This window comes from Hyaena hyaena, unplaced genomic scaffold (genome assembly GCF_003009895.1).
Source record: "Hyaena hyaena isolate Hyena2069 unplaced genomic scaffold, ASM300989v1 scaffold_94, whole genome shotgun sequence".
Lineage (NCBI taxonomy): Eukaryota > Metazoa > Chordata > Mammalia > Carnivora > Hyaenidae > Hyaena > Hyaena hyaena.
In genome coordinates this window covers 131,104-146,807 of record NW_024080726.1, presented here as the reverse complement: position 1 = coordinate 146,807, position 15,704 = coordinate 131,104, and the positions used below count along the sequence as shown (strand labels likewise).

General features: G+C 56.0%; 1 protein-coding gene across 1 annotated transcript in view; it reads left to right on the top strand.

The window, feature by feature from the left end:
* DRAXIN (dorsal inhibitory axon guidance protein) overlaps positions 1-15,704 on the top strand; it is a 23,274-nt gene extending 7,570 nt beyond the window's left edge. Inside the window, exons 2-7 of the mRNA XM_039234970.1 lie at positions 5,485-5,945; positions 8,530-8,720; positions 10,162-10,273; positions 10,705-10,794; positions 12,879-12,968; positions 15,497-15,704. Coding sequence (XP_039090901.1) covers positions 5,495-5,945; positions 8,530-8,720; positions 10,162-10,273; positions 10,705-10,794; positions 12,879-12,968; positions 15,497-15,609 — 1,047 coding nt within the window. The 5' untranslated portion in view covers positions 5,485-5,494 and the 3' untranslated portion in view covers positions 15,610-15,704. The remainder of the gene's footprint in view (positions 1-5,484; positions 5,946-8,529; positions 8,721-10,161; positions 10,274-10,704; positions 10,795-12,878; positions 12,969-15,496) is intronic.

Genomic DNA, 15,704 nt, shown 5'->3' with positions numbered 1-15,704 from the left:
CTTTCCCATGAAATCTTATTTCCAATCCCATCGCATAAAATCAATAGAGGCAGTGTTTTACGAACAGAGCACCCCCCCACCCCCCACCAATAATCTCTTCCCCGGATCAAAATCCTCTCCATGTTATGCAGGATCAGCTCCAAACCCGACTCTCATCAGCCTCCCGCAGACCTGCCAGGCGACCGCCACCGTGACCCCGATGTACAATATTGCCTTAAAGTGAATCAGTGGGAAAAAAGAACTCGTCCTCCATGATATGAAAGCATCCGATAGATGTTGGTTGCATTTGTCTGGGAGAGACTGGGACTCTAACTGGCTTTCGCCGGCCATGTCTAGAATATTCTGGAACGTGTACATAAGTAGTTGCAAATGGCAACAATTCTTCTTTTAATATTGTTTTTCCTTCAAAGTTTATTTATTTTGAGAGGGGTGGCAGAGGGGCAGAGAGAGAGGGAGAGAGAATCCCAAGCAGGCTCCCCACTTCGCAGAGCTCGAACCCACAAAGAGTTCATGAGATCATGACCTGAGCCAAGATGGAGAGTCGGATGCTCAACCGACTGAGCCACCCAGGCGCCCCCCCCCAACCGTCTTTCTTTTAAACTGCTCACCTTGAGCCCCTAGAACATTCTTCAGTGACCCAGGAGAAGCCCAAGTTGTGATGGAGCAGCGCTTGTGTTAAAATGTGAGCAGAGAATGTGTCTGCTGTCCTTGCTACAGCTTTTGGAATAGTTTAAAATATATCTCTTTAAAAGAAGTGACGTTAGAATCAAATGTGTAAAGAAGCCCTGAAATATCTCTACCAAATATGGTGGCTCCGATGTATCCTGTTCACACGTGAGGAGGAGACCCACAGTCAGGGAGAGGGGGTTGGTGGGCCAAGTTCTCCCAGTGGGTGGTGTCTGGCGCGCGGCCTGGCCTGAGCTCCCTAATCCTCTGCTCTATCAGAGCATCACTGATATTCCTGGCCCAGGATCCCCATCAGACCCCCTGCCTCCGCCAGCTCTACTCCCCCAGTCACCCATCCCCCTTCCTCCCCGCCCCCTCCCCCCTCCCGCCCCAGACCCACCCTGCTGCTGGTGAGCTGACCAGCAAGGCAGGAATATGAGCCCTACAGCTGTCCTGGGGTGCCTGATAGCAGTCTAGCTCCACAGTTGTCTGCCAGGCAGCGGGGGCAGGAGCCCCCCCTAGTCTCCTGGCCCCCAAATGCCAGGCTGTTGGTGGGGGAGGGGCTCAGGAATCATGGTGGACTCCAGGCTCGATTAATTGCCTTCATCTGCATGTGCAGCCTTTGGATGGAGACAGCTCCAGGTCAATTGTCCCCACCTCATAGGGACAGCTTAAGGACATGAGGTAAATTCTTTCCCCTCCGTCCCCAGCTGCCAGTGCCCCATCCCCCTCTTGGGCCTTGACTGCACTCACGGCAATGACAGATTATGAGGGGGAGGCAGGTGACCCCCGAAGAAACTCAGTGCATGGTCAGTGGTGTGCAAGGACCATCCGTGTGTACTGGGTGAGTTGCATCGTCTTGGATGTATGGCTCACCCCCCTTCCCCCTCCAGAGCCTCGGTTTCCTCATTTTAAACATGTGGAGAATGACATGCTGCACAGAGCAGCTGAGTGGGATGCAGGAAGAGGTGGACAAAGTCGTACTTCAGAGCCTGGGCTCCTCCGTTGCCCAGGGAAAGAGCGGCGGCGGCTCCTGCAATTATATTTGCTTTTGTCTTGTTTTGCTTTTAATGAGTCACTTAGATCTGTTATGAGAGGGCCGTCTCTGGGTTGTGGACGCTCTTGAAGTCCCTCGACAACTCTCGTCCAGGGCAGCTCTAGGCTGCTGGGCTGAGACCCGGGCCGGGGAACGGCGGACTTTGTGAGCCAGCCACAGGCAGAACAACCCTCTGAGGCTGATGGGGGTGGGGGATGTGGGGGAGCTGCTGCCCCTTTTTTGCCTGGATGCTTGGCGCTTTGTGATGCAGCCTCCAACTGGCTTCCAGAGTGACAGAAATGGATTGGAGCCCTTCCTCGCTGTGGATCCCTGGTATGACTTCTGTAGCAGCCCACGTTTCCTGAGGCGCTCTGCCAGGCTGGCATCCTGGCTGCTGGGCTGTGCCAAGATCTGCGTATAAATCCTGTGGGCTTGAAGAGAGGGCTCCATGCAGTCATCAGGGCAAAGTGGTGCCAGGATCCCCAGCCCTCACTCCAGCGCTTGTGCTGTCTCTCAAACACACACGCGTGTGCATACACACACACATGCACGCCACCCTGGGAATTTATTTATGATCTGCTAAGGGTCGCTTTGCGCTCAGTCCACTTTCATTCCCATCCATAGTCAGTGCCTGTCATTTGCAGGGTCCTATAGATGTAATAGGAACAAAGAGAAAGAGTGGGACAGAGCCCCCTAGTATTTTTCTGTCTAGTCAGAGTCTTTAAAAATGCCTGCCCCAGCACAAGATGGCTCGTGAGGTCTTCAGGAGCTGGACGAAGCTGTGTGGGGGCGCGGTGGGGAGCATTTGTAACTGACAAGGCTTCCTGGAAGAGAGGACATTTGGGATGGACCCCAGAGGATGGGCAGGATTTGGACAGAGAGAGATGGGGGTGGAGAGGCAAGGTTGTTTCAGGCAGAGGGGACAGCCCAAGCGAGACGAGACGAGAGACCGGAAAGATGGGGTGTGTTTGGGGCCCAGAGAATAGTCTCTGTTGACCATGAAGGGGAGGAAGTAGAAGTCAAGACTGCAAAGCCAAGCCAGGGCCACATTATACGAGGTCTGGAGTGCCAAGGTAAGGAGTCGCAGTTAATGGGAAGGCAATAGGGAGCCAAGGACAGTTTTGAGCAGGGAAGGATCATGGTCAGAGAAATCTGTCAGCAGCGTGAGCTGCTCTGGGGAGGTTAGAGACGGTGCTGATAAGGTCTGGGGAGAAGAATGGCCCCCCGTGGGTGTGTCAATCGGCACTAGGCACTGAAATCCCCTCTTGCTTGCCCCAGGCTGGCTTGTGCATGATTTGTGGGGTGCAAAGGGAGGGAGGGAACAAAGATGGCCCTGAAGTCGGTCGGGGTACCATACAGACCCACAGCCTTTGGGAGTGTCTTGGCAACAGGACTCCAGTGGCAGCCAGTGAGCTCGTGATGCCTGAGGGCCTGGGGCTGGGCTTCTCCCTGCGGCTCTGCAGAGGAGGGGCTGTCCTCTGAGACAGTGCCCTGGCTGGTCAGCGAGCTCACACCTTGACTCTCAGTCACCGATCTGCTTCCTGTCAAGCGTGCTGGCCCGTGAGGGTGTGCCCACCCCTCCTCCTCTGCCTCCTCTGGCCCCTTTCTGCACTTCTGGAGGGACCGGCCTCACCCCTCCCTATTCCCATCGGGGGAGGGGAAGGTTCCAAAGCTTCCCTGAAGGGCGAGGCAAGGGCGTTCTGTGGGCTTCCCCCAGGCTATTGTCCCCTGAGACTGAGGGCTGGGCGGGTGGGGGACAGCACCCCACACCGCCGCCAAGCCTTTCTCAGTCAGAGGCCAACGCCAGCCTGGGGAGTGGCCCGCATCTGCCTCAGGCCTGGAAACAGGGTTTAAGGGGTTCCCCAGAGCAGAACAATACTTGACTGACAGGCCTTTAGAACGGGCCCCTCCTCCCGCCCAGCTGCCTCGGGAGCTGGGAGCACCTCCCCGGCTGCCTGAGCACCGGCCTCCAGCCCTCATTATGGAGAGGCCGGAGGTGAGGCTGATGGGGCAGAATCCTCTCGTGGCGGGTGAGGTGGACAGAAAGGCTGGCCGGGGCTGCAGAGTTTCTCTCTTAGGAGCGGAAGGCTGTGGGACAGGAGTGGTCACGGCTGGCCCCGCCATCCCGGGGTCCCCGCAGCTCCGGAGCGCAGGCGGCTCCCCAGGTGGCAGGGGACAGACTGCCTCTTTCTCTCAATCGAAGTTCTAGCAGGAGCAGAGCTGAGGGCATCAGAGGCAGAGTCTGGGCCTCCTAGCAGGGGACCGGGGGTGAAAGAAGAGCAGGATAAAGGACCCTGGGGCCAGGCAAGGTGGGAGGACCTGTACCCCCCTCTCTTCGGCCCCCCACCCCTCAGAGGGGGTCAGCCCTCCGGCTTCCCTGGCCTGCCTGCCCTCCCTGCCCATCCCGACAGCCTCACTGCCATTGGCTGAAGGTGAAGCTGTCGGAGGAGCGGGGGGGGGGGGGGGGGGGGGGGGGGGGGGGGGGGGGGGGGGGGGGGGGGGTTGTACGGGGGAGGGGGTGCGGGCTGCAGGCACTGAGAGCTGCAGGAAGAGATAGATGCTGGGAATTATCACAGGCCCACCAACCTTTCCTCAGCCCCGGGCAATTACACGGCCACAAATCACGAGGAAACGGTCTCGTAAGCACCTCTGCCAGCCTCACTGATACGCAAGAGGCCCAGGGAGGCCATAAAAATTCAATCAGCCTGGCTAACCTGGTGCCGAACTGGTCTGAACAGCAGCGAGACTGGGACAGGGGTGGGGGCCATGGGGGAGGCGGGGCCACAGTGGGCAGTCGCCAGAGATGCCCGCTGTCCCCAGCCACAGGCCTCAGGAGCCTTGGCTACGTCCAGGGGTCGCTTCCTCCTCCCACAGGGGGGAGAGGGGGAGGGCAGTGCGAGCCCTGAGGAGGCCCCACTTCTGGTGGGGAATGGAGGGCTGTCCTGAGGGTAGGACCGGCCGGCTCACCCCACCCTGCAGGGGACAGAGCCAAGCTTCTTCCCAAGTCCCTCAGTCCCAGGAGAGACAGGGCTGTGCCAGAACCTCCCCACCCCTTCGAGGAAGAGAAAGGAGCAAGGACGGCGACGAGCTGGCTTGGGGACAGCCACGAGGGAGGTTCAGAGCACAGACGTGGCCGCTACACGCATGCCACTTACCAGGTGTGACTTAACCTCTCTGGGCCTTAGTGCCTGCTCCAGAACATTCTAGAAGCCGCCTCAGAGGGCTGTTGAAAGGACAAAGCGATATGAATTCCCGCAAAGCTCTGAACCCGATTCCTGCCTCTGGCACGTGCTCAAAGAGGCTGTTCTGTTTGTTCGAATTTAGGCTTGGCGTCAAGCCTCGGGGAGGACGGGCCTATTTCTGAGCGTGGAAGGACCCAGCTCATTCCGGGCGGACTTGCACAGAGGTTTGTGCGGAGAAGGGATTTCTAGACTAATCTGGAACCTGGATGGTGCTGAAGCCAGTCTAACCAGGACTTCCGGCCGCGGCACCGTGTTCTTCCTGGGCCAGCCGGTCTCCGCGGTGGGGCCGCCCAGTGCTGACTGTAGGGTGTTTAGCAGCATCCCTGACCCCGGCCGTGAGAATGAGCGGCACTGGCCAGCTGTGACGCCCAAAAAGGTCTCCAGGCATTGCCAAATGTCCCCTGGGGGCCAAGTCCCCCTCCATCCCTGCTCAGAGACCCTGGGCTGTAATGATGTGCGTGAGGCGATCTGCGGAAGCCGGGAGGCAGAAGACGTGGAGGGGTGCCGAGCCGTCTGCTCATGGTGCTGCTTCTCTTACAGACCAGAGCTCATGGCTGCGCCCAGCACCCGCATTGGGCCCATGCTGTTCCTCGCCGTCCTGCTGCTCTTGGAGCTGAGCCTGGCAGGCTCCCTGGGACCTGGAACCCCGGCTCGGAACCTTCCTGAGAATCACATCGACCTCCAGGGCCCGGCGCTGTGGATGCCTCAGACCAGCCACCACCGCCGGCGGGGCCTGGGCAAGAAGGAGCGGGGCCCAGGCATGCCTGGCCGGGCCCAGGACGGGGCTGTGGTCACCACCACCAGGCGGGCCTCCAGGCTGTCAGGGGCAGGGGAGCTGCTGCCTGGGCAGAGTCCTGCAGGCCTCCTGGAGGACAAGGACCTGCTCCTGGGGCTGGCGCTGCCCTACCCGGAGAAGGAGAACCCGTCTCCCGGGTCAGAGAGGGTCAAGAAGCGCGGCAGGGAGTTCAAGAGACGCAGGGAAAGGTTGAAACTGCACCGAGGTAGCCGGAGGTCTGCGAGGGGGTGGGGTCCTGCCATGGAAGGGAGGGGTGGGGAGATGAGGGAAGGTCATGCTGAATGGCCAAGAGGACTCCAAGGGGGGGGCGGACACAAGGGAAATGGGGAAGCTTCAATGGTGTGAGGACCCGGGGAGGATGTCCTGCAGCACCAAAGAGGCGGGGAGCCCCTAGAGGCGGGGAGCCCCCAGAGGCGGGCAAGGAGTCTCTCAAAAGAGCGATCTGGTACGGGGAGGGAGCTGGGAGAGACCTGGTGCTGGAGCATCGGAATGATCCTCCTAACCCAGGAAGTTCTACCTTGTACCTGACCGAAATCCGCCCTACTCTAAGCCCGGGGTAGAGATAGACTAGTTTGGTCCCCAACTAGGGGACCTAGTCAACACTTAATCAACTCTGAATCCCAAAGCGGGGACTGAGAGCTTGAACTCCGGCACTAGGTCTGCCCAGGTTCGGCTGCGGCTCTGCTACTTACCAGCTGCCTGCCCTGGGCAAGCCACCTTTCTGTGCCTCAGTTTCCCCCTTTGCAAAATGAGGATAATGGCTCCATCTCCTCTGAGTGTGGATTCATAGAGGACTTAGATGCTGAGAATGGCGCCTGGCAAGCGCCAGGCGCTGTGAGCAGCAGCTGTTACTAGCTAATTCTCGATGTGAGAGTCAATTAGTCTCAGTGTGGAGTCACCGTCCCCTGACCCGGGCGCAGAGGACCCAGGGAGAGACGAGGTGTCCTCATCCCTCCTGCCTCTGTCCTGTTCGTCTCTTGGGGTGCTCCCCCACGGCCCTGTTCACCTTCCTTGTTTCTCCCACACCCCCAAATCCCTGTGAGGGCCCAGCTGCCCCCTGGCCCCAGCCGCCACCTCCTTTGCCCACTTAGTCCCTGAACGAACATGTCCTGAAGCTCCGCCCAGGCAGCACCTCCTGTCTGACCTGGCCCCGAGGCCACCAGGACCGACCAAGTGCCACAAATGTGGGGCAGGTGTTCTCCAAGAGGAGAGGGATGGAGGCTTGGCACCCCCACCTCCTGCAACAGCTGGGGCCTCTTCCTTGCTAGGCCAACTGAGCCCCCCCATTCACGGTCAAGAGATCCCTGCCTAGACTCAGCCTCCCACCCTCGGAGGTCACGGTCAGGTTGGGTAGGGGATGCTGGCATCCTCAAGGCCGCACAGGGCGTGAAGTCATCCTGGCTCAGCTCCAGGCCCCAGCTCCATGGGACCCAGGGGACCCTCCTAAGAGAGTCGGTGTGGTGGGTGAGTGGAGGAGGGGATGGTGCTAGAGGTCAGGCCCAGTACTGCCGGCCCCAGTTTCCTTGTCTGTAAAATAAATGGAGCAGATTCAATGGTCCCTAAGTCCCCTTTCTACTCTCTGGGGTTTGCTTCTGGGGGGTGGGGTGGCCCCGACTGACCCAATCAAACTTCACTCAGATCTTGCCTGAGAAAAAGAGGCAGGGGTGAGCCCGGGCCCTCAAGCTTCTCTCAGAGCCTCTTTGCTCCTGGCCACCCCCAGTCCTGTACACTCCCCCTCACACTCAACTTACCCCAATGCCCATGGATCTTGGGAGGTGGCATCAGTTGTTAAAAACATTGGCTTTGGGCTCAGATGGACCTGTGTTTGAATCCAGACTCTGTTGTCCCCTTGCTGTGTGTCCTGAGGAGGGTTGCCTAACCTCTCTGTGCTTCAGTTTCCACCTCCACCCCCACCCCCCACACACACACCATAGATGAAACTGAAGGAGCACCATCTCCTAAGAGTTCCTACCTTGGTTAGATGAAATAATGCATGTAAAGCAGGACCCAGCATATAACAGGGGCCTGGCACACAGCAGCTGCTTAATAAACAGATGATTGGGGCACCTGGGTGGCTCAGTCGGTTAGGCATCTGACTTCAGCTCAGGTCATGATCTCACAGTTCATGGGTTCAAGCCCCACATAAGGCTCTGTGCTGACAGCTAGCTCAGAGCCTGGAGCCTGTTTCAGATTCTGTCTCCCTCTCTCTCTGACCCTCCCCTGCTCACGCTGTCTCTCTCTCTCTCTCTCTCTCAGAAATAAATAAAACATTAAAAAAATAATAATAACAGTGATGATTATCACTACATAAGAAGCCCTCGCTTGTACATGATAAGCTGTGGATCTTACCATCTCAACGACCTCTCCCCCACTGCCATGCCTCTTAGCCTCATCACATTGCTCCCCTACTCAAACTTCACCTCTTCCAGGAAGCCCTCTGTGGTTAATCCCACTAGTCCTCATTTGTTGCACTTACACCCCAGGCCACGCCCGCTGACCTGACTTGAACTTGCTGGAACATTGCTTTAGAGAGAGACTCTTTGGGTTGCCTCCTCGCGGCAACACTGCAAGTTCATTGAGGACATTCCCTCCTTCCTCTCTCCCCAGCACCCCAGTCCCCCATTCCCACCTCCCCAGGAAGGTGGGCAACAGGAGTGGTGGCCGAGCCAAAGCCCTGTCCCACAGTCCCTGCTGCCCCCTTGCCTGCAGATGGAAATGTGAGTTTTGCTGTGGGCGGACACAGGGGGGTGAGCAGATAAAGCTCCTGTGTTTCCCACTCTGTGTCTCAGGCCGAGCCTTGGTCCGAGGTCCCAGCTCCCTGATGAAGAAGGCAGAGCCCCCTGAGGACGAGGCGCTGGACGCCACGATGGAGGAATCCTCCAGCAGCCTAGCCCCCACCATACTCTACCTAACCACCTTCGAGGCAGCACCTGCCACAGAAGAGTCCCTGATCCTGCCTGTCACATCCCTGTGGCCCCAGGTAAGGGGCCCAAGAATAGCCTCAGAGTATATTTAGGGAGACCGAGGCACAGGGGTGGGCGGGCGGTGGTTGAGGCCACCGCGGCTAGAAGGAAAGCAGGTCTCCTGACGCCTGTTCAGCTCAGCTGCAGCCCGGCAGACGCTCTGTCTTCAAAAGGCTGCTGCTGTCCAGGAGAAAGTGGTCCTCAGGTTCACTCCAGGGACAGGCAAGAAAGCAAGTACCTGCTCAGCACGCTGGGTCCGCATGGAAAAGAAGCAGGGACCTCGGGGGAAAATCTAATGTGTACCCAAATGTCCAGGGATTAATAGTAATGATTTTTAAAACCGTGTCTCCACGACACAGAATTAACAAGCATAAGTTAACACTTTGACCTATCTGCTTCAGATCTTCAAAAAGTATATATGGAGAGAGGGCAAGCAGGCAAAGATGGCACATATGCCAACCACCGGTGATTGTAGATGAATGGGCATCCAGGGGTTAATCGCATCGTTCTTGTAATTAACAAGAAGTGCATCCTTCTTGGACCCCTTTTGTGGCTTTGAGTTTTTTTCCTAATAAAATCATTTAAGATGATCAAAACAGTATATGTATAGAAGAAAGAAAACTTTTTTTAAATGTTTATTTTTGAGAGAGAAGGAGAGACACAGAGTGTGAGCAGGGGAGGGGCAGAGAGAGAGGGAGATAGAATCCGAAGCAGGCTCCAGGCTCTGAGCTGTCAGCACAGAGCCCGAGGTGGGGCTTGAACTCACGGACTGCAAGATCATGACCTGAGCCAAAGTCACACACTTAACCGACTGAGCCACCCAGGCGCCCCAAAGAAACAAAACTGTTTAAGCAGTAGATCGCTCTTATTCCCTTTTGGGTCTTATGCCCCCTTGAGATTCTGATAAAAGCTAGGGACCCTCTCTAAGGAATATATGACTATCCATGCTGTTGAAGGCCCCCTGAAGCCCACTGGTTAAGAACCCAGCCCTAGAAGAAGCCGTTAGTGCCCATGTCCTACTGTGCGCCGATCCGGTCCCCAGACCACTGGCTGGGGCTGCAAGATGAGCTGGGCTGCAGCCTCATGGTGCTACAGAGAGCCCATGACTTTGCAGAGAGAAGGGGCAGGGAAGTGAGTGGCTGGGCTTCACCCAACTCCCCGACTGCATAGGTGTGGAAACCCCGGGCGGGCACGAATGCTTTCCCGGTCCCTCCCTTGGGGACCCAATGGATAATTCACCTGTCTGCATTGATACCATCCCATGGGGGTGGTGGCTGCAGAGTGACAGAGCTGCTTAGGCAGTCTCTGTGTCCCCAGGGCTAGGATTCCAGGCTGCCCAGCAGGGGACGAACTGGCCTCTAAGGAACCCCTCTTTTACCCCCTGGTTCTGGGGTCCCATATTTCAACCCCCACCTGTTGGTAGCTCTGGGCTCTCTCCTCTCCATGTCCCTTCTGCAGGCTCCACCCAGGCCTGATGGGGAGGTGATGCCCACACTGGACATGGCTTTGTTCGACTGGACCGATTATGAAGACTTAAAGCCTGAGGTCTGGCCCTCTGCAAGGAAGAAAGGTATGTCCACCCAGCCTTCCACCCCCATGCCTGGGCTCCCTCACCCCCCTTACTGTCGGGTGCGGTAGGGGCCCCAGGGAGCCCAGCCTCACCTACAGGTGTCCAGCGTGGGAGGGCGTGGCATCTAAGTTGGAGTTGACACCCAAAATGCAAATCTTGTTCTCAAGTGCTGATCACATGCCAAACATTTTCCTCCACCAACTCATTTGACCCTGAAAAAAAAAAAAAAACCTGTTAGGTTTATCCTGCTATTGAGCCCATTTTACAGAAGAGAAGACTAAGGCAGAGAGAGAGAGAGGTAGAGAGTCCTGTCCACGCCACACTGTATGGGGTTTGGGGGCAGTATGAGCACTCAATTCCTGGCACCCAGGTGCTGAGTCTCTCTGCTCTGCTTGGCGTCCGCTTCTGACCTCAGATCTTCTTGTTGCCAGAGAAACACCGGGGTAAACTCTCCAGCGATGGTAACGAAACATCACCGGCTGAAGGGGAGCCGTGCGACCATCATCAAGACTGCCTGCCAGGTACTGAACCAGCACCTACCTTCAGGGCGCAGGACTCAGTGCAGGGTCATGGTTGGGGTGGGGTGGGGGGAGGCTGCATGGGGGGGCAGGGCCTGTGGGGCCATGATCTTTTGGGGATGAGAAATAATAACAACCAAAGCTACCACTTTCCTGAGAGTCGCTGTCATACTTTATTTATTTATTGTTTTTAATTTAAAAAAATTTTTTTAATGTTATATTTATTTCTGAGAGAGAGAGACAGAGTGAGCAGAGGAGGGTCAGAGAGAGAGGGAGACACAGAATCCGAAACAGGCTCCAGGCTCTGAGCTGGCTGTCAGGACAGAGCCCGACACGGGGCTCAAACCCATGAACCACGAGATCATGACCTGAGCCGAAGTCAGACGCTTAACCGACTGAGCCACCCAGGCGCCCCTGTTTTTAATGTTTATTTATTTTTGAGAGTGAGACAGAGCACAAGTAGGGGAGGGGCAGAGAGAGAGGGAGATGCAGAATCCGAAGCAGGCTCCAGGCTCTGAGCTGTCAGCACAGAGCCTGATGTAGGGCTCGAATTCACCAACTGTGAGATCATGACCTGAGCCGAAGTCAGACACTTAACCGACTGAGCCGCCCAGGCGCCCCTGTCATACTTTATTTAATCCTCATAGCAATCCAGAGAAATGGACCCTGTCATCCCCAGTTTTCAGGCAAGGAAATCGAACTTCAGAGAGGGTTATAGTCTCAGCTGAGGTTGCACAGCTAGGAAGTAGCTCAGACCTGAGTCTGTGTGGCTCTTAACCACTGCCCCATGCTGTCTCGAGTCAGGAGAGTACCTTCCTCTTTTTAAAAAAAATTTTTTTTAATGTTTTATTTATTTCTGAGAGAGAGAGAGACAGCGTGAGCAGGGGAGGGTCAGAGAGAGAGGGAAACACAGAACCCGAAGCAGGCTCCAGGCTCTGAGCTGTCAGCACAGAGCCAGACACGGGGCTCAAACCCACGAACTGTGAGATCATGACCTGAGCCGAAGTCGGACGCTTAACCGACTGAGCCACCCAGGCGCCCCAGGAGAGCACCTTCCTCTTAACACCTGTTAGGGCTTAATTCTGTCCGTGTCCTCTTTTGACACAGGTGGGCTGGGGGGGGTGGGGTGGGCGTGATGCTGTGACGACATCCTCACCTGTTCAGCAGCTGCGCCCATCAGGAGGGTCTAAAACCAGGGTGCCTGATGTCTGGACGCAAGTCCTAATCTGTGGGCTCCTGTTGGGTCAATTACATCCCCCTCCGCCCAGCCCCCCACCTGCGAAGCGGCTCCTGACGTGGGGGGCGGGAGGGGGAGGGAAGACCTGTGAACACAAGGACGAATGGATAGAAACTGGCCCCATGGGGCGCTGCAGAGCAGGCGGGCGGCGGGAGGTGGCCGTCAGCTAAGTGCAGCCCTCATTTCCACACAGAAAGCGGGAGACCCAAGTGGTCCACTTCTACGGTGCCACGCTTGCGAATCCAGTGGCCAGAATATTCCACAAAGTAGCAAGGAGGCCAGCAATGTGGCTTGTTAAAGGCAGACCACCAGCTCCCAGACAAGCCAGTTCCTCCCCGAAACATGGTTTTCACCCTGAGCGCAAAGAAAAGGCTTGATTTGGGGCCACCTGGATGGCTCCCTAAGAGCTGGCTCGGTGTGTGGTGGGCATCCCCCTGCCTCGGGCTGACGTCGGGGGACCATCCTGCTGCTTCCGCGGGGCAGGGGGCAGGGGAGAGGGGCTTCAGTTTTCCCATCTGTCAAAGTGGACGTTGGCAGCCATGAGCCCTGAAGCCCCTCCCAGCTCCACACCCCCCCAGCTGCTCTGCCCCCTCTCTCTGGGAAGCCATTCCTCTCTGGCCTTCGCTCTGCTCATGATCCATCAGTTTCCCATCTGGGGCGGCTGGGGTCTCTGCCACCCGCCCCTGGGGGGCCTGGGCCATGGCATCCTTCGGCGGCCCCAGGAGGGAGACTTGAGCACCAGATGCGCCCTGCCACAGAGATGATGGATCTCCTGTCTAGTGGGACGGCATGCTGGCCGGTGGGAGGATCCGGGGCAGCCTGGCTGACCGCGCGCTTGCTGTGTCTGCAGGGAGCTGCTGTGACCTTCGGGAGCACCTCTGCACGCCCCACAACCGCGGCCTCAACAACAAATGCTTCGATGATTGCATGTGTATGGAAGGTGAGCCCGCACTCCTGGGGCGGGGGTCCCCTGGGCTCTGAAGCAGGTGGGCAAAGGGGCCTGTGGCCAAGGAGAGAGTAGAAGAATCCCTTGGGAGCTGAAAACGTGAGCAAGAGCAGCTTTGCTCGGTGCCTTCCCAATCTGTGAACTCATTTAGTCTTGATTCCTGGCATCGGTTCTCAGATTTGCTTTTCTCACCTCTTGAAATCCAAGCTGGCGTGATCTCCTATGATCTGGAAGTGGGAGAAGGGTGGAGGGGAGCGCATCTCTTTAAATAAGATCAAATCTGAGAAGGCTGGTGCTTTCATACCAGAATTCTATCCCTGGGGACGCATTCCAAGTGTGATAACAAGGGGCGGGGGGTGGATTTCCCAGCACTGTCCCAGGGGAGGATGTGCTTGGCTGGCTGGCTGGCTACGTCCCTAACTCTCCTGAGCCCCCACCTGCCCAGGTGTAACCCTCTGGACCCGGTGCTTGTGCTAAGCACTTCACTCACGCTGTCTCCCGTAATCCTCACGACCCTCCGGGGAAGGGAGCTGTCACAGTCCCCATTTCACACACAAACCAACTGAGGCTCAGAGAGGTTAAGTGACTTGCCAGGCTCACACAGCTAGAAAAATAGGGGAATGCTTTTAATTCTGTATTCTGAAAAATGTCCAAGCATATGTATTTGAAATCATTATTACAGTCATTAGCCCCTGGACTAATCACTCTGCTTCAGGATTTACCAACTCACTGCCAGTCTCTGCTCTCTTCCCTCACCCCACCCCCACTCGATTCCCCGTTCTGGTATGATTTTGAAGCAATTCTTGGAAATTTACAGATATTTCATCTGTGATTATTTCAGTATATCTCTCTAAAAGATAAGTGCTCTTTTAAAAATAAAATACCAAATGTGAACAATAATTACTCGGTATCATTCAATAGCTAATCAGTGTTCCCATGTCCTGAGTGGGCGAATTTGGACTCAGTCCCTCTATTAACCATCCTGAGATACAAGCCCTGTTTTTTTTTTTGTTTTTTTAAATGTTTTTATTTATTTCTAGGAGAGAGAGAGAGACACAGCGTGAGGAGGGGAGGGTCAGAGAGAGAGGGAGTCACAGACTGAAACAGGCTCCAGGCTCTGAGCTGGCAGTCAGCACAGAGCCCGACGCGGGGCTCGAACCCATGAACCGCGAGATCATGACCTAAGCGAAAGTCGGACGCTTAACCGACTAAGCCACCCAGGCGCCCCTACAAGCCCTGTTTTTACTCAGATGAGCCTCAAAACTTATCTACTGTGATGGGGCACCTGGATGGCTCAGTTGGTTGAGCATCTGACTTCGGCTCAGGTCATGATCTCATGGTTTGTGGGTCCGAGCCCCGCATCAGGCTCTGTGCTGACAGCTCAGAGCCTAGAGCCTGCTTCAGATTCCATGTATCCCTCTCTCTCTGCCCCTCCCTGGCTCACGTTCTCTCTCTCAAAAATAAATAAGTATTAGGAAAATTTTTAAAAAATGATCTGTGAAAGCAATAAAGCTACATAGGTCTAGTCAGTCAAGAAATATTTTGTTTGCTTTGAAAGAGAGAGAGAGAGAATAAGGGTGGGACAGAGAGAGAGAGAGATAATTCCAAGCAGGCTATGAGGAGTCAGTGCAGAGCCCAGCACAGGGCTCGATCTCACAAACTATGAGATCATGACCTGAGTCGAGACCAAGAGCCGTAAGCTCAATGGATTGAGCCACCCAGGCCCTCAAGTCAAGAAATAGTTGTTGAGTATCAGGTACCCATTCTGGACACTCAAGATTCAGCAGCAAAGAGAGAACCAGCTAAAGGGAACCCATGGATTCCATTCTAATGGGATGAGCAGATACTAAACAAATAAGGAGATAAGATGTCTTAAAGTTTTTCTTTTTAATGTTTATTCATTTTTGGGACAGAGACAGAGTGTGAGCAGGGAGGGGCAGAGAGAGGGAGACACAGAATCCAGAGCAGGCTCCAGGCTCTGAGATGTTAGCACAGAGCCCAACACAGGGCTTGAACTCCTGAATCGTGAGATAGTGACCTGAGCTGAAGTCAGACGCCTAACCAACTGAGCCACCCCGGCGCCCCTGATAAGACATCTTTAGAAAGTAGTAAGGGCTTGGGGCGCCTGGGTGGCTTAGTCGGTTAAGCGTCCGACTTTCGCTTAGGTCATGATCTCGCGGTTCGTGGGTTCGGGCCCCACGTTGGGCTCTGTGCTGACTGCCAGCTCAGAGCCTGGAGCCTGTTTCAGTCTGTGACTCCCTCTCTTTCTGACCCTCCCCTGCTCACGCTGTCTCTCTCTCTCCTAGAAATAAATAAAACATTAAAAAAAAAATTTTTTTTAAATAAAAAAAGAAAGTAGTAAGGGCCGTAAAGAAAATACCCAGGGTGGTCTGATAAGGCGTCAGAGTTGTTTTAGAAAGGACAGACCAGAGGGGACAGTGGGAACCAGCCACCTGAAGATGGGGGGGCGGTGAGGGGATGGAGAGAGAACACCCCTGACCCCCTTGTCTCTCTGCGCTCAGGGCTGCGCTGCTATGCCAAATTCCACCGGAACCGCAGGGTCACACGGAGGAAGGGGCGCTGCGTGGAGCCGGACACGGCCAACGGCGACCAGGGATCCTTCATCAACGTCTAGCGGCCCTGCGCGAGGCGCCTCCCCGCCGGCCTGGGGACCGCGCGCCGAGGTTTGGAGAAGCCGGCGATTTGTTTAGAGCTAGCAGTGCGAGATCA